Genomic DNA, 22840 nt, shown 5'->3' on the forward strand with positions numbered 1-22840 from the left:
TGAGGATAAAGAGAAAATTTAAAAAAATTAAAGCAACGGGAGAGCTAAAAGAAGGAAAATGGTAGTAAAAACACTATATATGCATATACATACACACAATAAAAATCTAAGAAAAAGACAGCAAAGTTGGAAAATAAATTAGTTCTAATAACAGAAAAAAGATTCTGTAGTAACGTCATCTGATAACCCAAGAATGAGAGTGTAAATCAAGTTATCAGAGTAGAGAGGCCAATAAAGGTAAATCTAAAAATGTTTTAATATCTTTTTTGCTACATAGAAAATTATATTAATTTCCCATTTTGAATAATTGTGGGTGAACAAGTTATAACATATGTAATTATGTAATTTGTGTATATGGACAAATTCTAAAATGTATATTTTGATATAATTGACTTATTTTATTTTTAACTAAATTTATTGGGGGTATCATTGGTTAATAACATTGCGGAAGTTTCAGATGTACAACATTATAATTCAATATCCGTATATTTTATTGTGTGCTCACCACCCAAAGTCTGGTTTCCTTCAGCTGTCATATATTTGACTCCCTTTACCTACTTCGTCCTCTCCTAACCCCACTCCCCTCTGATAACCACCGTTCTGTGGTCAGTATCTATGAGTTCGCTTTTGTTTGGTCTATTTGTTCATTTGTGCTTCTTGTTTTAATATCCCACATATGAGTGAAATCATAAGGTTTTTGTTTTTTTATCTAACTAATTTCACTTAGCACAGTGTTCTCAAGAGCTATCCATGTTGTCAAAAATGGCAATATTCCATCATTTTATGCCTGAGTAGTATTCCATTGTATATATGAACCACATCTTCCTTATCCAACCATCTGACAATGGACACTTAGGCTGTTTCCATGTCTTGGCTACTGTAAATAATGCTGCAATGAACATAGGGGCACATATATCTTTATGAATAAATGTTTTTAAAATTTTGGGATACCCCATTAAAAAATATATAAAATATTTTATATATATAAATATGTAATAAATATAAACATATACGTATATGTCTGTGTGCGTGCGTGTATATATATGTATATATATGCATATGTGTGTGTGTGTATGTGTGTGTGTGTGTGTGTGTGTGTGAGAGAGAGAGAGAGAGAGAGAGAGAGAGAGAGAGACTTTAAAATGGAGTTGGAGCTGCCATGCCAAAGGAACTATCTCAAACCTTTAGAATGTTAAAACAGGACAAAATAACCTTTGGACTGGACCTAAAGCAATATTGGGTCCTGAAGAACTATTTGCAAAGATAACAAGAAAGCAGATGTGATTACAGACTGAAGGCTACCAAACTGAAAATTAAAAACATTATTTAGAATGAACAATGTCAGCCTATCTGACCAATAGAAATGCCTTCCTTCTACTGATGTAATTGTTCCCCTTCCCATTCTCATAAATACCCCTTGCCTTTGTCTCCTATTTGGAATACTGTTTGGGCTTCTACCCAAATCAGTGCTTCCCAACTAGCTTTTCTTTTTTTAACCTCAAATCCTCTCACTTCGAAAGGTCTTTTATTTTTTAGGTTAACAACCCAGAAGAGAGATTGTTGGATCATATAGTGGTTCTAAGATTTCCTTTTAAATAACATAAATTTAAAAATTTATGTTATTTAAATTTATGTTATTTAGTAATCCAAGACTATCCATTCAGGGAAGATAAATTAAAATACTACTTAAACAGAGCCCTCTTTACATTTCTATTACTAAGGATTGTCAAAGAATCCTAGAATGTTAGCATAGGATGTAATATTCGAGTTCATTCAGACAAAATCCTCAGTGTCTCAGAAGAGGTAGACACAGTCCAGAGGAGTGATTTGTTCAAAGTCATCTAGCTAGAGGGAAGCAAATTCAGGACTAGAATTTACTTATTCTTTCATTTACTTACCAGGCAGGAAATCCTGCTATGAGCCAAGTGAGATGAAAACTGATAAACGTTGTTCCTGGCTCTCTGGAGCTGTCAGGGAGATAGCGTTGAAGGTGGGTAATGGAGAGCCATAAATTTTACTAAAGCCATTAGGGTACATCAGTAAAAGAAACAATGCTCAAGAACCCACATTTTATATTTCAAAACTCAGTTTTTGAGAACTCTTGAGAACTTGAAGCCACAGTAGTACATAAAATAACAAAGGAGAATTCTTCACTGAAGGAGGATAAATGGGAGCCTGGTTTATAGACTTCCTAACAGTTCTTCCATGTGATGTGTGTCTTTAATCATACCAGTAATATCAACACTGCCTTATTATCCTTCTTTTATGCAGAATTAATGAATGTTTCTTAAACACTTCCAATTGTATAGCTAGAAATGCATGATTAGTTTAAATTCCCTTTTCACATATTATAGATGAAAAGCATGGTTTTGCAATTGATGCCAAATAAACTTGTGTATGAAAATTAAAAAAAAAATGTATGCCAATCAGACAGTAAGGATATGATGATAAAACGAGTCTGGTGAGTCAAAGAATTAATTATAGTTGTAAAAATGCCAAGGTCTGAACAAAGAGTGAGAGTCTTGTGACCAATTGTGACACAAGTCCCTGTCACAGGCCCCTGCAGGCAGCTCAGAACCACACTAATTCAAATTTCCATGTGCTTTGTAAGGACTTTAAGGATTACTATTTTTTTTTTAATACAATGCATAGTTCTTATTTCTACCCACAGCGTGATAAGAAACTAGATGACCTCTCATACATTTTTAATTTTATTTGTTTTGTTATTAACTTTATTCACAAAATTAAATATGAGTTCTCTAGTCAAAAGTTCCTTTAGAGGGCTTTAAACAAATGTTTAAAATAAAATCTTTAACCCTTTTACCTATTTGTTGAATCTGAAAATACCTGCGTATGAATATGTAATCAACCTTGAACAGCAGGAGTTTTTCATATCCCACTTGCTGATTTTACTGGGACAAATTAAAGTTGCGAACAATTGATGTCAAAATGCCAAAGCTAAAATGTCACAGAAATATCAAGTTCAGTAAAGTTGCATCTCCTGTTCCGATAAGACTAATGATACAGTCATCAGTTTGTCTTTAAGGATGCGAAATGTAATCTTACGTTGTAGAGCTTCATGGCTGCAGCTGTAACATTTCCTGTCACAGTTCTTGAGTCAATCCTCCTGCCCACACAGTAAAGCAAGTTTCCATTTCATTCTTGAATTCACACAGGTAAGTGGGTGGATATGTGCTTAAACTCGAAGATTAATTATCACATTATTCCGAATCCATTAATCTCACTGCTTTGACTTTTTTCTTATTTCTTTTGAAATTAAAAAATTCTTTACTTACTGCCCTCCATTGCTTGGTAATAAGCCAGGCTACTATTCAGCAATGGCCATTCAAGACTCTTTACTTCATGCTTCAGTATCTCTTTTTGTAAAACGAGAATCATAATATCTGGCCCAACTCCACAGAATTAAGAGTACTTAAAAGGTTTTGGAAGAAAGACATAAGAACATTCCGACTTTGAAAAGGAAATGGTACAAAACAAGAAAATGAATATAGTTCGTAAATAGAAGAAATCAGCAATCTTGGACAATGTTGTTCGTGGCTAAGCCCTTTTCTCTTTGCTATCTAATCTCAGAATACCTTGCAGTTCCATAGTGGCTAAAGTTTGTGTGTACACTGCCAAATGCTATAATATTCTTTAAGATCCAATATTGCAGGAAAACATGCAGAATGTACTTCACCATTAAGAAACAGACTCGTTTCTATATCTGCCTCCCCTCTCAGACTAAAAACTGTGATATTTGATGTGAGCACAATGTTTCTTTTGTTCTGGTCCAAATATCTAGACATGTGGGTGGATGCATTCCACCAAGGAATGTCATTAAAGTTCATATCTGTTGATTCCACAGCATGAGGCATCTGACCATTTGCTACTCCCAATATAGTGTGAAGCACTTTTTCTACCTGAAAATAGTTTCCACGCCCAAAAATATATTGAGTACAAACAACATAAAAGGCACTCTGATGGGTACTGTGGTGGATGTAAAAATGAATGAGTCAGTTCTTGTCCTTGATAAGAATTTTATAAGCCCACATTCTAAGATGTAAATCTTAGATTACATTCTTCACCAAAACAGAGACTTATATCTTAGTGACTTAGTTTGGCTAAATGAATGACTAAATAGAAGAATGGATATTCTAATGAAGATATTTCCTGTTATAAGATGTTGACTACAGGAAGTCATTTCTAGCCTCTTCACAGTCTGATCCCAATTGCTTAAGAGGGAGAGAAGAAGGATATGTTATAGAAACAGAGAACAAGGTGAACAAATGAAAATCGAGGGGGAAGAGATTGGAAAAAGGGAAAAGAAAAAGCACTGTCTAGAAGGAATTAGTGAAAACAAAAATTTCTGCAGAAGCCTTAGGAAGAATTTAGTTGGTAATAAATAATTATAATAAAAGAACAATAGCAGCCTTTGTAGGGAGAAGAATTTGGTGAATATTGAATTAATCAAAGATTAAAAGAGGGAAACGTATTTCCTTTGGCTTCCAGCAAGTGCCAAACCATTTTGGCTAAAGCATGAAACCTCAAATGATGTTCCAAAGAATTGTTAAGCATGTTATTTGGACAAAAAAGGATGAGAACATCACCTGCCTGAGGTCTTCTGCCCACTTGCTGCCTTCATTACTAACGGCGCCAGCTCTCAAACTCTTTTACCTTGGGACCTTTTAATACTCTTTAACTTTATTGAGGGTCCCTAAGAGTTTTCAATTATGTGAATGATATCTAATGGTATTTCTATTACATATTAAAACCGAGAAATTTTCAAAATATTATTTCAAATCGAGGCAACGACGTGTACTCACTTTTTGTTGTGTTTCTGTAGAGACTCGAAGAAAAGTTCAAGATTTCAAGATAACTATTTATTTGAGAGTAATGAGGTTATAGCTATCCTGCCAGGTATGACCAAACCTAGCTAATAAAAGTTCGGAAATACTGAGAAGAAACATTTTATTAATCTTTATAAATCTCTATAAAAATTTACATATTGATATTAAATCTGCCATAGAAAATACTAGAAAACACAAGAAAACACATGCAGGCATTCTATTAGTCAGCAGAGTGATGACATCATTACCATGTCAAATGGCCTCTGGAAATTCCCATTGCACACAGGAGAGAATGAAAACGAAAAAGGCAAATCACGTGTTATTAGCATAAGGGGACAAGTTTTGACCTCGGAGATCCCTTGAAAGGATCTTGGAGACGTCCCAGATCCGACGGACCACAACTTGAGAGTCAGTGTAATTGATTAATTTTAACATCACTTCCCATTTCATATTGCTAATAAAGTGTATTTTCTCCAATGCATATTTCGTTCTCGTTTGCGAATCACCCTTTGAAAACCAAGGTAACCACATGATCCCTGGCCTAGTGGAAACCACAGAGGAAAACCGCGGACACGCCGAGGGCCCTCTGCTGAGCGCCGAGAACTGAAAACGCTCCCCAGAATTCGCAGAAAACGCCAGGTCTAGAAACGAGTCCAAACCAGCCGCCCGCGCGCCAAGGCGGGGCCAGAACCGGCAGGCGGCCGGGTTTGCCCAGGGCTCAGGGCAGAAGGTTGGGCGGCTTTTGAGGGCGAAGCCCGAGCTCCCTGGAGACGCCTGCCAACTGCGCGCCCGCAGCAGGTAGGCGGGCCCCCGGGAGGAGGCGCGCGCCAGGTGCTTCCCAGGTAGCCGCCGCCTCCCCTTCCCACTGAGCTGCCTCGCGGCTTCCCGGGATCAAGGCAGGAACTCGCGTCGCGCGTGTCCCGGGGCGGACCAGGGCGCCCCTCCGCGGACCCCGGGCGCCTCGTCGTCCTGAGTGTCGGGCCACCCCAGCCCTGCGAGAGCGAGGCCCAGAGCGTCGCCGAGGTTTGGGTCTGGCGGCCGCAGGCACCACGGGAGCTGCAGGAACATGCGCCGGCAGCTGCAGGTGCGCGGCCCCGCCTCTTGGCCCTGGCGGGGAATGGGTTACTGGCAGCGGGGGATACCTCTGCGGATCTACTCCAATCCCAACGCGAGGCAGAGAGTCGCCTGTGGCGACAGGTGCCTGCTCAGCCGTCGGCAGCGTCCCGGGGCGCGGCCTTTGTCCCCAGGCGCTCTTGGGGCCGCTTTCTGGGTGCGAATCGGACCCTGACGACCGAAACCGCGCGCGCAGCTCAGTTGCCTGGTGGCTTTGAACACAGCTGGTTGGTAACTCAGTTCCAATAGAAACTCAAAGTGCTGAGAGCCAGGGGAGAGTTTTGACGTGGTTTTCTGTTTTTTGTTTGGTTGTTTTGTTTTAGTTTGTTTGACCGTTTCCGGACTATGTTTACACTTCTGGCTCTCTTCAGCCAACTTCTCACAGCTACCTTCGCCTTTCCTCATTGCACGAGAAGTCGCGAGGAGTCCAGGCATGCGGGGGAAGAAGGTAAGAGTGGCTTCAGTTTCCAGGACAACCATCCTGGAAATACGAGCCGCATAGTATAGATATCAAACGAGAAAGTATAGTATTTGAGACTACATACCCTCATCAGTCATAGAAACACTAAAATATTTGTTAATTTGTGGTTTATTTGGTAATTTTGTGGTTAACTGAAAATTTATTTCTGTGTTATTTTGATTAAATGTATATGTTTAAGATCTGGTTTGTGGTTAACCGAATGGAGAACCTATCTCAATTTCTGAAAATTCAGTTTTTCTAGGTGAGGCTATGTGGTAATTATAATGAGCATAATTACTTGTTCTTCCTGGAAAGACAGACAGAATCCAAGATCTAGTCTGGACTTGTTTCGAGACCCTGGGCAATTTACTTGACACCTTTCTGCTTGTGTTTCTTCATCTGTAAAATGATAAGAGTGAGGAGTGGCACCATCTCAGAGATCTTTTTCGACTTTCAAGTGTATGGATATAGTCAGATGGCTGTGAGAAGATTAAGTTTGGGGTTTGGTAACCTAGAATAACACACCTTGTAAACAGACTGGTTCCTGCCCACGTTTAAAAAGTCTGCTCTAGAAAAAAAAAAAAAAATGCCTTTGGTTCTCATCTTCCTTCCCCCAACTGTGCTTCCCTACCCAGTGCCAGTACTTTGGATCTACTTTCCTGCACATTTCTGTCCCTTATTAATTCTCATCAGATCCTACTCTCAGCTCATTTTCATTTGAGAAGGATCTGTTACTCTAATACTCCTAGATGACTTATTAATGATTAATGAAGCTTAGTGTGTTAAACTTTCTAAGAGTGTGTGTATAGTTTAAGATAGGGCAATAATCTTAACCCAGAGGAATCAAACCTTGATGACAGAATTCTAGGCAATTGGATAGCCTAACTAGTGGGAAAGGGAGAGATTTTGGAAGGAGATTCTCCTTAGTACCTGTTGAATTGCACCATATATGTAAGTCCACTCTTAATATAAGACTGATGATCCATTCTTAGTGAGATCAAATGCTAATCCCCAGAAAACTTCTGAATGTATTTATTTATTCATACAATATAGACATAAAAGACTCTCAAGAACATCATAAACTCTGGAAGGAATTTAGAAATCATACATGAGTGCAAAAGGAAGGTGCTATCTGTTGGCAATGTAAATGAAGAATTGTATATATTTTAAAAACCAACTTATTCAATTAGTAACCACTTTATTAACCCATACTATGTGCAGGCCCTATGCTAGGTACTAGTGATATACAAATGAAAGTCTGTAATCTCTGCCTTGGAGGGCTTCTTCATTGGTTCAGTCGACAGGGTTGACTGAGGTAGGAACAGAGAGCTTTAGAGCAAAGAGTGAGTAGCAGTAACTGTCTCAGGAGAGTTGTATTGCACAGAAGACAATGCTCTTTATCTGTAAATGAGATACAATAAATGGAAATATGAGAAGTAACTAAGAAGATAAGGGATCTTCAGCTAAATTCTAATAAAGCCAAATGGTAGAGCTGAAATGACTTAAAAGGAATTTCTTTAGAAAACATGAGATAAGAGAGATGAAGAGAATGAAATATTTGGGTTAGTGGGTTTGATACAGTGAAATGCACAGAGAGCCACTTGGGGTGGTCTAAGACAAGAGAAATAGAGATGGGAAGAAAATTTAAGAAGGCAGATACAAAAGTGCAAAGGCCAGAGGGAAAATAAGGAAAGTAAGGACTCTCCTTGACATTCAGGATGCTCCAGGTGCTAGGAAATTTGCTTCTTTCAATTATAAGTAATTTCAGGGTTACTTAGAACCCAAACAACAAAAAGCAATATTTCTCCTAAAATAGTAAGGGAGGCAGGGAAAAGTCTTGTGAGGCACTGAAGGTCTAAGGTCAATCTCTGACCAAACTAAAACTTTCATTCAGGGAAGTGGCAAACAACAGGCATGTTTAAATTACAGAGGTGAGGATTTTTACTGGTATAAAGGTCACTTCAGGAACAATAAAAATGCTTATGACTTTTTTATATTCCTTTCAAGTTGAAAGTAGCTTTATCAAGAGCCATTTGGAGAACTGGGGTATTTTTATAATTCAGATAACCTACTTGAACAGAAGACCAAAAATGAGAAATTTGGCACTGCTTTTTTAGCCAATAAAATGTAAAGATCTGGGCAAATTCTGAATACAGAGGCAGATTTCTAAATCTCTTTTCTGAAATTAGAGTTCATGTAGTAAGTATAGCTAGATTAGGCAGACTATGAGTTACTTCATCCCTGGGTTAGTATTTTAAACCTATGCCAAGCTGAGTAACACCAGACTATACCCATGAATTGCTTCAACTGATAGAATTTAGGTCCAAGAGTTCCTTCTCGCTGTAGGAAAATTGAGTTCATTCACACACGTAGTGATTTTTTGAGTATCTCTTATGTGCCAGGCACCAACATTCTTACCTTTATCAAACTGTCCTCCTAGTGAGGGGAACAGAGTGGTAACAAATAAGTAAAACATATAAAACACCAGATGGTGATAGTGCTACAAAGAAAAACAAAGTATAGAAGGGGATGAGGAGTGCCAGAAGTCCGTCTGTGGAGATTGGGGTTCAAAGGCATGTTGAACAAAATCCTACAGGAGATGAGAGGGCAAACAAAAAGAAGAAAGTTCTATTCAGAGGAAACAGCAAATACAAGACAGGAAAGAACCAGGCATGTTGGAAGCCAGTGTAGCTACAACAGAATGTTAAAAACAGGCTATAGGTGAGCAAGGAGAATGACCCTTACAGGGTCATTGCAAGAATCTCAACGAGAGATGATGGAGACGTAGAAAAATGTTCGTTCTGTTTCTGTTGCCATCTGATGAAAGCATAAAATCTTAAAGAAGGCAAGAGAGAAGAAAGAACAGAAATATTTCATCACACTGGGCAGCCTCTTAATATGTTTCTTAAAGCAATTATCACCAATGATCCCATTTTAGCTTCCGCCTTGGTGCAAATAGTCCATATATGTTATTAATAATGTTAAAATGAATACTCTAGAATAATGCTGGCCAATAAAAATATAACGCGAACCATATAAATACTTGAAATTTTCCTAATAGTTACATTTAAAAAGGTAAAAATAGGTGAAATTAATTTAGTAATTATTTAATTTAACCCAATATATCTAAAATATCATTTCCAAATATGAGCAATACAAACATTGAGATATTTCACATTTTTAAAACTAGGTTTTTGAAATCCTGTTTGTATTTTACACTTACAGCACATCCCAATCCAGACTGGCCACATTTTAAGTGCTCAACAGCCATATGTGGCTAATGGCTACTGTATTAGACAAAACAGCTCTAGAAAAGAGTCAGACCTGTTTGGAAAGGTGATTGATTAGTAGAAAAAATATCTCAGATGAGGGGTGACTGTCCTCAAGAAGCCAAGAATAAATGGCCAACCTGCAGTCACTCACAAATCAGTACTAGTCTTTAGGGCAGTCACTCACAAATCAGTACTAGTCTTTAGGGCATGCTCTCTCTTGTCAGTCTTGATCAGTCTTGCAGTTGCCCACTTTAAAATACTCTTCCGTTAGTAACTGTTAGCAGTGAGAAATCCCAACACTTTTCAGTTCTCTAAAGCATTTAATGTAGTAGTTCTCAGAGAGTTTCTGAATTCCAGTCTCCGTAATGTGATCTTGGGCAAGACTGCTTAAGCTTTGTTTGTGTGATACCAGAATGAGTTGAAAGTTTGGTGGGATATTTTAGTTTTGTGTTAACCTGTGCTTAAGTCTATCTTGTTTACCATTTACCTTCCTAGAAATATAGAGGAAGTCTTGTAAAGCATTGTAAATATATGTTTGGGGGATGGGTGGAGGGAGCTACTCCTCTGGGAGGGACTAAAGTCTTTTAATTTTGTAATTAACTTATAATTTTATTAACTTAGAGGTTTAAATTTTTATTTTAGTATAATTTCATGTAACAATTTTAATATAAATGTATTTTTATTAATTTAAAATTTTAAAACATAAAGAGATCTTAGTGATTATTTAGTTCATTTCTCAATTTTACAAATGAGAAAATGGTAACCCTAAGATATAAGTGACTTACTAGGATAAACAGCTGATAGCTAAGCAAAATTAAAACGAAGAATCTCTGTCTTCTAACTCTTAATCTAATGCTCTGTCCATTATTCCAGACCAATTTCTCACTCAAGATAATAGAGAACCAACCCTTTAGAAATAGAATACATAGTCTGACCTGTCATTTGTTGGAAAAATAATTTTCTGGATGCAAAAGTAATATTTAAATAATTTTTACTTATGCTAATAATTTTGGACATAATCAGTTCTTTTCTGGAATTATACTAATATTTGTATTTCATATTTAGCAGAAATTATTTTTACTGGTAATATTTCTTTTTGTCAGATTTTAAAAACATACAAGAAATTGGTATAATTTAACCACATCAAGAGAACTATTTACTTTTTTCACAATTAAAACAGGAATTTTCTTCCTTATTTTAATCAGTGTTTGAAATCTTTCTATTTCTTTATTAGTATTTACATCAAAAGAAGAAGCAAACTCTTTCATACATAGACGCCTCCTAAATAATAGATTCGATTTGGAGCTCTTCACTCCTGGTGACCTAGAAAGAGAGTGCTATGAAGAATTTTGTAATTATGAGGAAGCCAAAGAGATTCTTGTGGATGAAGATAAAACGGTAATTTGGTTGATGTTGTTAATTGGCTGGAAATTTATTAAATCATACTTAAGAAAATGGCACTTTCAGTCATTAGAGATTTTATACTTTAAATAACATCAGGATTGTATACCTGTTATCTGTTTCTACTTCCTTAAAAATGCTAATTAACCTTAAACTTAGACTTAGTTTGTACTTAATTAACTGGGCTTACAGTAATTAACAAGTTATCAATTATGCTATGATTTTGTGTGTTTAATATTTATTATATTCAAAAGCAATCATGCAGCAGAGTGAATTGAACTTCAGAATGTAATCTGAGTTAATTCTCTGACTCAGATTTCAATCATTCATGAGTCAGAGCAATTTTTCCTATCAGAGACCTAACTTTTTTTGATTACTGTATTTATATTTTAAGTATTGACAATCTCCTATGAGCTAAGTACTCTGCTAGAGACTGAAGATACAAAATATATAGCCCCTGCATTCAGGAGTATAAACAGTAATGTTTGGCATATCTGTGTAATTTAAAGGAGAAACTTTCAGAAGTTCTCCATTAAAATATAATCAAATCCTGTCAGTCTTGAAAAGGTAGAAAACAGATACCACTGTCCTTGTTATAATCTGACATATTCTTGTAGAATGTTAAGTGAACCAAAGTCTTTACTTTTGTAGATTAAATAACCCCAGCTCCTTTTTCCCTTCCTTAGGAGTTCCATTTTACTCTTTGGTTACTAAGAATCTCTCTAGGTATCTATCCTTCACACGAAGGTTTTAGTGGAACTTAGTTCTTTTCTTTTCCAAAACTGTGCCCAGCCTCCCTGCTAATATCTACCACCTCCATCCACTAAAGAAAGAAAACAAAGTCTGTACTTTGTAATTGCGTGAGATTTTATTCTATTTTTCACAAACCCATTTTCTAATTTTATCATGGTTCCTTAAAATCCTCTTCCATTCTCTCAAATAATACTGAACTTAAACGGTCTCAAGGATGTCTTTCAGAATCAACAAATACCTTTCAATAAAATCTGAGGGCCCGCATAGCATAAAAAAATTTAGGCTCCTTTTCAAATATGATAATGAGTCCACTGCCTCAGCTTCTACCTTACATTCACCTACTCTAATGCGATAGTTTCCAATGATGTCTGAGTGGGAGCTCTGGACAGGTGAAAAGAGAATAGTGGGGTACAGTGGTAGGGAGCTGGCACTGGCTATAATCCCCTGACCAGTCCTAGAGCTGGGAGAAACAATGGTGCATGGTAGTGCTTTAATTAGGGTGAGGCATTCCCTTTAGCTTGAATGAACTGGTATCCTGCCTGTGGCACATGCTGAGAATTCACCACCCTTAGTCTAGGTCATTGGGACCAAATGAAATGATAATAAAGAAACTAAATAAGTGGAAATTTTACCTTTCTCTTAGGTGGCATTTTGGCAGGAATACTCGGTTAAGGGACCAGCAACAAAATCAGGTAAGACAAGAATTCATCAAATGTAATGTTTTTCCCACACCCTCTCTTTTATAATACATTTTGGTTTCATTGTTTGAGTTCGGTTGTTGCTCAATATACACACCTTGTAAATCCAAGGAAGATTTCTCAATTATACACTAGGCTAGCTAAAACAGAGAAGGCCACATTCATCTATGTACACACTGAAAATCAAGTTTGGTGAGATACTAGGGAAATGAGATAATACTTAAAGCTGCTTTAAACAGCTCAGCTAAGTCAAGACTTGCATAGAATAAAAGTTGGACTCCATTGGTTTCAGGTAGTAAACTATTTTAATTTTTTTTTTTGTCTTTTTTACCATTATAAGTGAATGCAATACTTATGCTACTAGGCAAGTTAAGACTGTTAGATAGAATTAAGTAACTTCTAGAGAGGGGCGAGCCTGTCTTTTACCTGTATGCATCATCTCTAGCTGCCTTTTAGTCAGGCGGTTTTTTGCCAGCTATTCTTTCACTCCCCTTTGTTAGGGCCCCAGCTATAGGGAGACTACACTACCTACCTACTCTAGAGTTTCTCAATATATGTGTCTTAGTTAATGTCAAAGTGTGTCTAGTTGAACAAAGATGATGTTTATCTCGCTTAGTCTTGAATATTATCCATTTAATATGACCTATAAAAAATAAACGAAACTATAACTAATGTTTTAAAGAAGTATCATTTAAAAATCCTTTAGGTCTACCAGCTTGATCCCATCTGAACTCAGAAGCTAAGCAGGGTCGAGCCCGGTTAGTACTTGGATGGGAGCTTACCTAGGAAGACCAGGTGCTGTAGGTGTAAAAAGGTTTTTAAATTTTTAATTAAAAAAAAATAAGAGATTGTAAACTGACAAAGTCCTTGTAATCTGTGAGGTCAACCAAGAGTTGCCTCACCTAAAAAAAAAAATTCTTTAGGTCATGTCTCTAGCACAAAGACTTTTCAAAGAAATCAATTTTAATTATTAGATGCTTCATAGTGTACTTAGAACCACGGTTAAATGTATTAAAATCATAGGTTGTACCTTTCAGTTGTTATAGTTATGTTTTGTTAATGATTTTTCTTAAGGTGGTAACAGAGAGAAAATTGATGTTATGGGCCTTCTGACTGGACTAATTGCTGCTGGAGTATTTTTGGTTTTTTTTGGATTACTCGGTTACTATCTTTGTATCACTAAGTGTAAGAGGCAACAGCATCCAGGGTAAGTACCAAGTGAAAATATTTAATTCACTAATATACATTCTGTATTGTTATTTTTAAATGGATGAAAAAATGACTGCCTATTTTTTAAAATAAACTTTTATTTTGGAATAATTTTAGATACACAGGAAAGCTGCAAAGATAGTACAGAGAGTTCCCATCTATCTACCACCCGGTTTCCCTCACTGTTAACACCTTCTGTTATCATCGTACCTTTGTAAAACTTACAAACCGAAATTAGTACATCACTATTAACTAAACTCCAGACCTTACTTAGATTTCACCAATTTTTCCACTATTGTCCTCTCTTCGCTCTAGGATGTAATCAAGATACAACATTGTGTTTAGTTGTCTTGTCTCTCCCCAGCCTCCTCTTCTCTGACACTTGTTTGGTTGCCTAATTTAACAATTAAAAAACTTAAAATGCTGTTTCTAAGGTTCTCCAGAAGAACACAAGGAGAGTCATAAAAGTCAGCTTGATTTTTCAATATTTCCTTCTTAAGCAGGAGGCAGATTCCAGTGTTCCCCACATTATTTGCAGAGTCAAGAAGTCCCATAGTTTACTCTGAGTCACAGCATTATCAGATCTACTCATGTGGCTACCCAATTAGAAACAGTAAAACTAGCTTTTAAATTCAACTATTTTTACTGATACTTTAAATTAAATGAAAATTAATAAAATAAAATGGTGACCACTTGAGGATAATAGCACATTAATAAAGCTTCAGAAAGATTCCTAAAGGCCATCATTGTTTGCATACTAGAGCATCAATGTACTTAATAGAATAAAAGATTGTTGTTCTGTGTATTGTATATATTATCTCCTCTGTAAGTATAGATGAGTAAGGGTAGAATAACCTTATTCAAAAGAAGCACCAGGTGCGCTAAACAGGCTGTTCAAAATTGATGCTTTTAGAGAACCCCTAGTCACACTTTCAAATTCTGTGAACAAGCGTGTGTGATGGCGACCAGGTGATGAAAAGCTTATGGAAACAGTGGCGATCGTTGTGAATATAATTAATGCCACTGAATTGTATACTTTAAAACAGTTAAAATGGCAAATTTCATGGTATAGTCTTTTACCATGATAAATTTCTTTATTGTTCAAGTGAGAGTTGAGGTGTAGAATTAGGATTCATCTGCTGGAGGGTAAAAGCTGAAGCCACAAGAGAAGGCACGTTTTGAGTGTGATGGAAGAACGGAAGGGAAAGGACGGAGCCCACAGTAAGGATGCAGAAAGGAGACATGCCAGCAAAGAGGGCCGAGGACAAGGGCAATATAAGTTGTAATTCTGTACCCACACTAGAATTTCTTAAGAGCTCCCTGAGGGATTAATGTGACCTATGGGCATGGTGTTTGTCAGAGATCTCTGTAAATCCTGTAAAAATTTGAAAAGTGAGAGAAAGTAAGGATGAATTAGTTTAATTTTTCTTAAGCCAATATTTTTTAACCTGGGAGATTTCTATTAATTTCCCTTAAGTTAACATAAGGACAGGAGCTAGGTCTTTCCATTTTCTAGGATTTTTGACTAGAATTTTTATTCAGTGTGTCTTTCTCCACAAACTGGAAGAGTCCTGAAAACTCACAGGTTAATGAAGAAATAGGCAAAATTTGTTTCTGGACACTCTTCTTGTCTGTTATCTTTCCTCTTTTTCTACCTCATTAACGTTTTTCCAAAAAAGTTCATGTATGTATGCCCTCACGTTTAATAATTTCACTCAAGGTCTGTGACAGCATAGCCATTATTCAGTGCCTCATGCTTGACATTTTCTTCTCTCTTCTCCCGTTCTTTATTTTTACACTTTTCTACACTATAACATCTTAACTTATACCTTTTTTCCTCTGAAAACCTTTTTGCTTCTTCCCTGCATGAGGTTAAAAGCAGAATTCAAAGACAGAGCAAAGCAGTGCTGTTATTATGTGTGTTTTCTGTGTATTAAAATTAAAAATTAAAAAACCCTGGACATCTCTTATTTTTAAAATAAGGTTAATTATACTTAACGTTAGTACCGTATAACGCTGTCCAGATCACAGATCATTTTAACATCTGCTGTCTCACTTTGATCCTCACAGCAACCCTTTGAGTTTCAGGGGACATTTCAGACTAGGTTTACCAAACATTCTCCTGCGTGGGGATTAACTTTCAAATACTTACTAAAGTACTTTTCACCTATTGTCCCAAGAAATTCTTCCAGCAGGATTATTTGTTCTCTTTCTATATTTTGCAAGTCTGGAAGTGGGGGAAGGGTGAGGAAATAGTTGAGAAAGAAAAGAGTGAAAAATAAGATCATTGTCAGAAAAGTATGTCTCATTCCTCTGTAAAAACATGCCAAGAAAGGGGAAACAAGATCTTTTCATTTTCTTAGTTTCTATGTTACATGGAGTAAAATAGGCATATGTTGTTCATTTATTTGAGATGTTGTTAATGCATACTTTCTGCTTTCAGTCATTTAAAATGTAAGAATGGCTGTGCCGGTATTTAATGACTGATAGAATTATTATATTGTTTCTATATCTCAAATTTTGAAAGTCAACATGGAAAAATTTATTTGTTCATATAAAACATCTTTCTCTCCTGTTCCCTGTAAACAAATAGAACTTTTCGTTACAAGCTAATGAACGCGGCAAGTGACTAGCCTACTATGAAAACATTCCAGATTACTGCTTGAAGAGGAATTGTGTTGAGCCCTCTGAGTAAATTTGTAATGCTCTCTGTTTCCTCTCAGCTACTAAAGGGCTAATTATCCACTTCCTAAATTTACACTGATCTTTTCCTTTTCTTCTCTCTTTGCAATTTTCCTCTCTCCTTCCTTCTGCTTTCAGATCTCTTTATAATCTCCAAAGGAAAAGGTGTTTAAAGGTACAAACTGACTAACTTAGTTTGGAAAACTTTTGGGTCTGCTAAACTGTCTTTTGTTGGAAAGAATTTTGTAAATACTGACTAGAATTTGGGATTACCCATGAATTTTAATTATCGTCTTAGCCATAATTAAAGGAGGTTAATTTATGCATAGTTACTTCATAGACATTGAGCTTTACAGTCTAAACAGATCAATTTACTAATGTTTAAATTATCATTTTGTAATTTGCAAGTGAGAAGGAAAAGTATAGGTTCAAAACACTAGACCCGTGATGCATTTCAATTTTTATTGGCTGATGTAGCTGACAAAGGTTTGTAAAAATGGTAGGACTTGAACGAGGCCATATATCTTTTAAAAATGTTGGGCTTATGCGCTCGCTTCAGCAGCACATATACTAAAACTGGAACAATATGGAGAAGATTAGCATGGCCCCTGCGCAAGGATAACACGCAAATTCATGAAGCGTTCCATACTTTAAAAAATAATAATGAAGAAATAAAATAAATCATTGGGCTTAGATCAATGGACAAGCACAGAGACGGGACAGAGACTACATTACACATAGAGAGGACTGACTGTTAAAGAGGCTACCTTGGCAAGAGCAGAGAGCTATAAAAACTAAGGTGAGGCCAGCATAAGGGAGGCTTTGAACAGGGGGCACAGGAATTAGAACTCGATTCAGTGGAAAGAAGGCTGCAGGTTAGACTTTCGCGGAGAAGAGTGACATGATGGAAGGACTGTTTAGGAGGCAGCAGGACCGTAGCGGGGAACAGAGGCGAGAGAGGAGAGTCGGCCATTGTGATTATCTCTGTGCCATCAGTTTCCTTGGCTTGGAGTTTTGCTGCCTTTCAACAATGCCTAGATTCGGTTTTACACCATTCTTTGAGAAAGTTTTCATCCAGGAGCGAGAGAAAAAGGGAATTAGTATGTTTTGAGTCCTTATTATAGTAGTCTAGACACCGTTTAGATGCTTTACATATGACATTTCTCAATCCACGTAAAACAACTCTGTTGAAGTAGCTGTTACTATCCCTACTTTACACAGGAGGAAACTGAATTAGGTAACTTGCCTTTGATTACACAGCTATGAAATGACAGGGTCCAGTTTCATACCCATATCTGACTTCAAAGTTCTTTTCCACTGTACCAAGACTCTTTTTGCTGTTATATAACTGTAGTTATATTAATAAATTGGGTTCAATTTTTATAAAAATAGTCAGCTGGGTTTTTTAATATTGCCATCTTAACCTGAAAATGTTGCGTTTTCAAGACCCAAATGCTGTCTCTCTGTTTAGTTCCTCAGCCACCTATGTAAGAAGAGGCAGGCACACTCCCTCCATCATTTTCAGAAGACCTGAGGAGGCCGTCTTGTCTTCATTGCCACCTTCAGTGGAGGACACAGGATTACCTTCTTATGAACAGGCAATGGCACTGACCAGAAAACAAAGTGTTTCGCCACCACCACCATATTCTGGGCCAGCAAAAGGGTTTAGGGTATTTAAAAAGTCTATGTCACTCCCGCCTCACTAAGCCCATCTTGCCATCTTGGTGGTACAAGAGATTCATGTTATTCGAATGGTTCGTTTTCCCTGAACCAAAAAGACATGTCAATTCAGTCCTTTATGACAAACTGCAAGAAGTAAAGAAGGAATAAGGACAAGTACTATACCACAGTTCTGTCGGTGTCTTGGACTTGAATTTCATCGTTATCAGCTTGAGAAGAAACTTTGATTCCATCTCCTTGCAGTTAAGAAGAGAGCACTTTTTTGTTTACTTTAATGGTTCAAAACCATCTGTGTAATGGATGTCATAGCTAGAACGATCTGCGTGTACTTTGTGCAGATAAAGGTTGTAGATTTCTGGTGTTGAATATTTAAAAAGTAAGACTTTGTAATCATTAGATTATCTCAAGGTGTAATATTAGACCCACTCTTCATTAGAATTTCTTTTTGGTTTGGAAATCACAGGATTTGACATTTCAATATAAATTGGTAACCTTGATATAATCACTTGGTTTTATATTTTAAATTATTGCATAGCATTCACCATACTTTGCACGTTTTAGTTGTTGACTTTGCTATCAGTCCTGTTTCATTATGAGGAGTGGAGTCAATAGTTTTCTTTAAAAAAAAAAAAAAGTACTTGCTAGGGAGTTAGTTCTTCAGAGGTTTACAATGGCAAAGATTTGGAAGACTTGTTACATTAACAAATAAACAGGCCTCAATCTATGAGTGACTAGAACTTGATAAAGTTGTCCATGTTCCTGATGAGTAGACACACCCATTTTCATTGTTAAATTATTTATTTTTTGCTGTTAAAATAATATTGATTAAAGTTACCAGCAATGCCTTGTATCTTGTACTATCTGGACGTAAAATGCCATAGGCAATCATTTTAACATATACTTTGTCTCTTCTTCTAATTGTATATATATATGACCAGTTTTTCCTTAAGAATGTAGTAGGAAAAAAAACCGTAGTAGAGTATAAGCTATACACCTCTGGAGTGAGTGTGCATAAATTTATGTGGGTGGGTGTGTGTATGTGTGAATTTGTATTTTTTTAAATAGGAGCTCAAGAAATATAACATTCTTGAAATATAGAATAGAAAATTCTGTTCTTTGTTTTGCCAGGCATTGCATTTTCCTATTAAGATCCTTTTATAAAATTGTATTTTGTTTATAATTTTTACAGAGATGAGACGAAAACCCACATGCATCTGATAATTCTTCCAAATGAAATGTTTAGAAAGTATAAGTCATTACTGTGTGTGTATGTGTGTGTGTGTGTGTGTGTCTCTCTCTCTCTCTCTCTCTCTCTCTCTCTCTCTCTCTCTCTTTTAAGACAGCATGATCTTAAGGCAGATAGATAAAAGCAAAACCTTAACCATTACAGACCTCCAAAGACATTTTAGATTCTTGTGTCTCTGGTTTCTTGTAGTAGAAAAAAAAAATTGTTTAGCAATATTTATATATAATTATGAAAAGTGGTCTTTTTAAAGCCACCTACAGTACCTACAAAAATTTTACTATTTGTCATACCTTGGCTTTACATAAGCACTTTTTCTCATGTAATTTTGCACCTTCCACTTTGCACTTATTTTAATCCTCTTTTAAAGGTAAGAGGCAAACTCTGCTCACTTCGTAACAATTAGACTAAGGATAACTTGCCCCAAATATGTTGGTGAGAACTAATTTTAGAATTGGCAAGCATACTTTCTTAGGCCCATCTTGTACCTACAGAATTATACTGTCTCAAATCATAAAATCCAAGAATCTTGTTAACCTAATTCTAAATTTGTATGAGAAATTAATTAGCATTGGTCATATATATATATAAATGTATACAGGTACATATATTGTATATAAATATGTATTATCACATACATATGTATTTCTTAGGATGAATAGAATAATGCTATATCTTATTGAATCATAATTTGAAATATTCCATTAACTTTTTTACTCCCATTGACTCACAAGAGTCTAACTGCAAAGCTAGCCTCGGAATCTGTGACAAACACTTCCCGCCCCCCACAGCAGTAGCCTAAATTTGTTATATACCATCATTTAATGTAAAATTGTTGTTTTAACTTGAATGACTCTAGAATCCATTATTTATTAAGATTGTGAAATCACTGGCATTTGAAGAGCATTCAGTGTTGAGCTGATAATATTTTGAACATAAAAAGAATAATGTGTTAGAACTATAACTGACAAATGCTTATCATGATTGAAAAAAATCAGTGTAAAATTATTGACATATATGTCTGTCGCTCACTATTTTCTATTCCAGTTGTACTTTCAGTGTTAGATTTTTTTAGACTGTTGTGCTTGTTCCCTAGGCAACTGCTTAGTGTTAATCATTAAATCTACTTTGACACAGTTTTATGTTTAATTAGATCAGTTTTCCCCTCTGAAAACAGGGTAAATTAATGGAATATAGATATAAAAAGGGAATGAGACTAGAAAAAGAGAGATACACATTTATAATGTTATACCTTTAGTAAGACGGATAATTCTACATGGAATATTTTCTTTTCAAAATGAAAAAAAAAAATTAAACAGAGCACAAACTCTTGACAGTGAAAATATCTCATGTGTTAATGTTCCCTCTGCGTGAAAACTCTCAGAATAATTGAAAACTAGAACAAAAGTGTGCCCTGTGTTTTTGGTTTCTTCTTTGTAAAATTCCTATCAATGTTTTCTATTTATCAGATAATTTATGTGTTTATACTTTTTCTATATATACAAAAGGATTTTTAATGAGAAAACTTGTTAGTGCTACTCAAAAGCTCAATTTCATACTATTCGTGTCTTTTTCTAATTGAAAGTGAATTAAATTTGATTAGTTATTAGTTTGATTTGAAATGTTGCATATGATGCTTATTCTATTAGAAGAGTGTCTAGATGTAATTTTTTACACTAGATTCTTTTGTAGATCACCAATGTGGCATTTTGAACATGTATAACATTGATGCTTTCAATCTTCTGTATTACATGTTTTCTCCAACATTTTTTGTTGTTATTTAAAATGTTTTCCTAACAGGTTAAGAGTTTGAGGCAGTTCAGTACAAATACATCAGTGTTTTCATTATTTGGAAAACAAAGCCCATTTTTTTAATGTATATTTTCCCTACAGCCTTGATTATGTTTTGGTTTTAATGGATTTCCTATTATACACTTTTTTGTATATGTGAAAAAACTTTATACTAAGTAAATATTTGTTTCTGGTTTCAATCAAACATACTTCTTCCTCATGTAATAGCATATAATTATATAAATTAAATATGAACAACACAATACATGTTTTCAAAACAATGTTTACAGTGTAGTGTTGCTATATATATATCTTTCACCCAGTGGGGCTAGCATTCTGTTTAAACAATTTAGCTGCATCGTGAAAGTGCTATTCTCTAACACAGTTTTAATATTTAACATATTATCTGAGGCAAATTTATAATATTTACTCCTTAAAATTTATTCCTATGCCCTATGTCTATACATAATTTAAAAATCAAAAGAACATAGTAATCTTACACTACATTATAGGAGTAACATTACTTACAGCTTAAGAGAAACATTAATACTAAATATCATACACACAGATAAACCCTGATTATTATTAAATATTACTTTGTGTTACACATTTAGACTACCTTAAAATGTTTTTGGATCTAATTGATTTAAAATTATTGGATTTTAGAGAGAATGAGAAATTTAAAGGGAATGAGAAAATTAAAATTAATTTTATAAAATTAAGTGAATGAGAAAACAAGCTAGAGAAAATATTTACAAAAAATATTTGATAAAGTAGTTACCCAAGTTATGTAAAGAATTCTTAAAACTCAATAAAAAAACAAACAACCCAATTTTAAAAATGGGCAAAAGACCTGAACAGACACTTCACCAAAGAAGATATCCCAGATAGTAAGTCAGCATATGAAAAGATGTTTAATGTTGTATGTCACTAGATAATTGCAACATAAAACAACAAAGAGACATGCACTACATACCTATTAAAATGGCCAAAATCTAGAACACTGACAACACTAAATACTGGTGAGGATGTAGAGCAATAGGAACTCATTCATCGCTGGTAGGAATGCAAAATGGTACAGTCTCTTTAGAAGACAGTTTGGCAGTTCATTCAAAACTAAATACTCTTCCTATTTGATCCAGCAATCAACCTCTTTGGTGTTTACCCAAATAACTCTTATGTCCACACAAAGACTTGCACATGGATGTTTATAGCAGCTTTATTTACAATCGCCAGAACTTGGGAGTAACCAAGGTGTCCTTCAGTAGACAAATAGATAAATGTTATATTCAAATAATGTAATATTATTCAATGCTAAAAAGTAATGAGCTATCAAGTCATGAAAAGATGATAGAAACTTAAATGCATATTATTAAGTGAAAAAAACCGATCTGAAAAGGCTGCATACTATATGATTTCAACTTTATGAGATCCTGGAAAAGGCAAAACTATGGGGATAGTAAAAATGTCAGTGGCTATTAGGGATTAAGATGCGGGGATGGAGGGAAAGGATGAATAGTTGGAGTACAGGGAATTTTTTAAGGCAGTGAAAGGGCTCTTTATGATACTATAATGGTGGCCACATGTCATCATACATTTGTCCAAACCCATAGAGTGTACACCAAGAGTGAAGTGCAATGTAAACTATGGAGTTGGATGATAATGATGTGTCAACGTAAGTTCATTGATTG

At 35.6% G+C, this 22840-nt stretch overlaps 2 protein-coding genes and 1 non-coding gene across 5 annotated transcripts in view; 2 read left to right on the forward strand and 1 right to left on the reverse strand.

Annotated features, from left to right (window-relative positions):
• The window catches only part of CCDC73 (coiled-coil domain containing 73), a 220122-nt gene that overhangs the window by 110664 nt on the left and 86618 nt on the right, over positions 1 to 22840 (reverse strand). The window lies entirely within an intron of this gene.
• On the forward strand, positions 5554 to 21374 carry PRRG4 (proline rich and Gla domain 4). 3 transcript variants are annotated; one of them, XM_016147094.2, is made up of 6 exons: positions 5554 to 5645; positions 6284 to 6408; positions 10927 to 11090; positions 12490 to 12538; positions 13619 to 13751; positions 17907 to 21374. In XM_016147094.2, the coding sequence occupies exons 2-6, from the start codon at positions 6306 to 6308 to the stop codon at positions 18139 to 18141; spliced, it is 684 nt and encodes a 227-aa protein (XP_016002580.2). In that variant the 5' UTR covers positions 5554 to 5645; positions 6284 to 6305; the 3' UTR covers positions 18142 to 21374. The 3 variants fall into 3 exon arrangements, with proteins under 3 accessions (XP_016002580.2, XP_016002577.2, XP_016002579.2); XM_016147091.2 differs by lacking the exon at positions 5554 to 5645 and adding an exon at positions 5711 to 5931; XM_016147093.2 differs by lacking the exon at positions 5554 to 5645 and adding an exon at positions 6009 to 6187.
• LOC118603263 lies at positions 16982 to 17088 on the forward strand. The gene has a single exon (XR_004951145.1). It is a non-coding gene; the product is annotated as a U6 spliceosomal RNA (small nuclear RNA).

Source organism: Rousettus aegyptiacus, unplaced genomic scaffold, assembly GCF_014176215.1.
Source record: "Rousettus aegyptiacus isolate mRouAeg1 unplaced genomic scaffold, mRouAeg1.p scaffold_m13_p_5, whole genome shotgun sequence".
In the NCBI taxonomy this organism is placed as follows: domain Eukaryota; kingdom Metazoa; phylum Chordata; class Mammalia; order Chiroptera; family Pteropodidae; genus Rousettus; species Rousettus aegyptiacus.

What these genes read in the sequence shown, in the direction of transcription:
- PRRG4 (XM_016147094.2), top strand. Translation starts at nt 6,306, where the DNA reads ATGTTTACACTTCTGGCTCTCTTCAGCCAACTTCTCACAGCTACCTTC. An exon ending in TTGTGGATGAAGATAAAACG is followed by an intron (nt 11,091 to 12,489) that starts GTAATTTGGTTG and finishes CCTTTCTCTTAG; the next exon opens with GTGGCATTTTGGCAGGAATA. An exon ending in GGGACCAGCAACAAAATCAG is followed by an intron (nt 12,539 to 13,618) that starts GTAAGACAAGAA and finishes ATTTTTCTTAAG; the next exon opens with GTGGTAACAGAGAGAAAATT.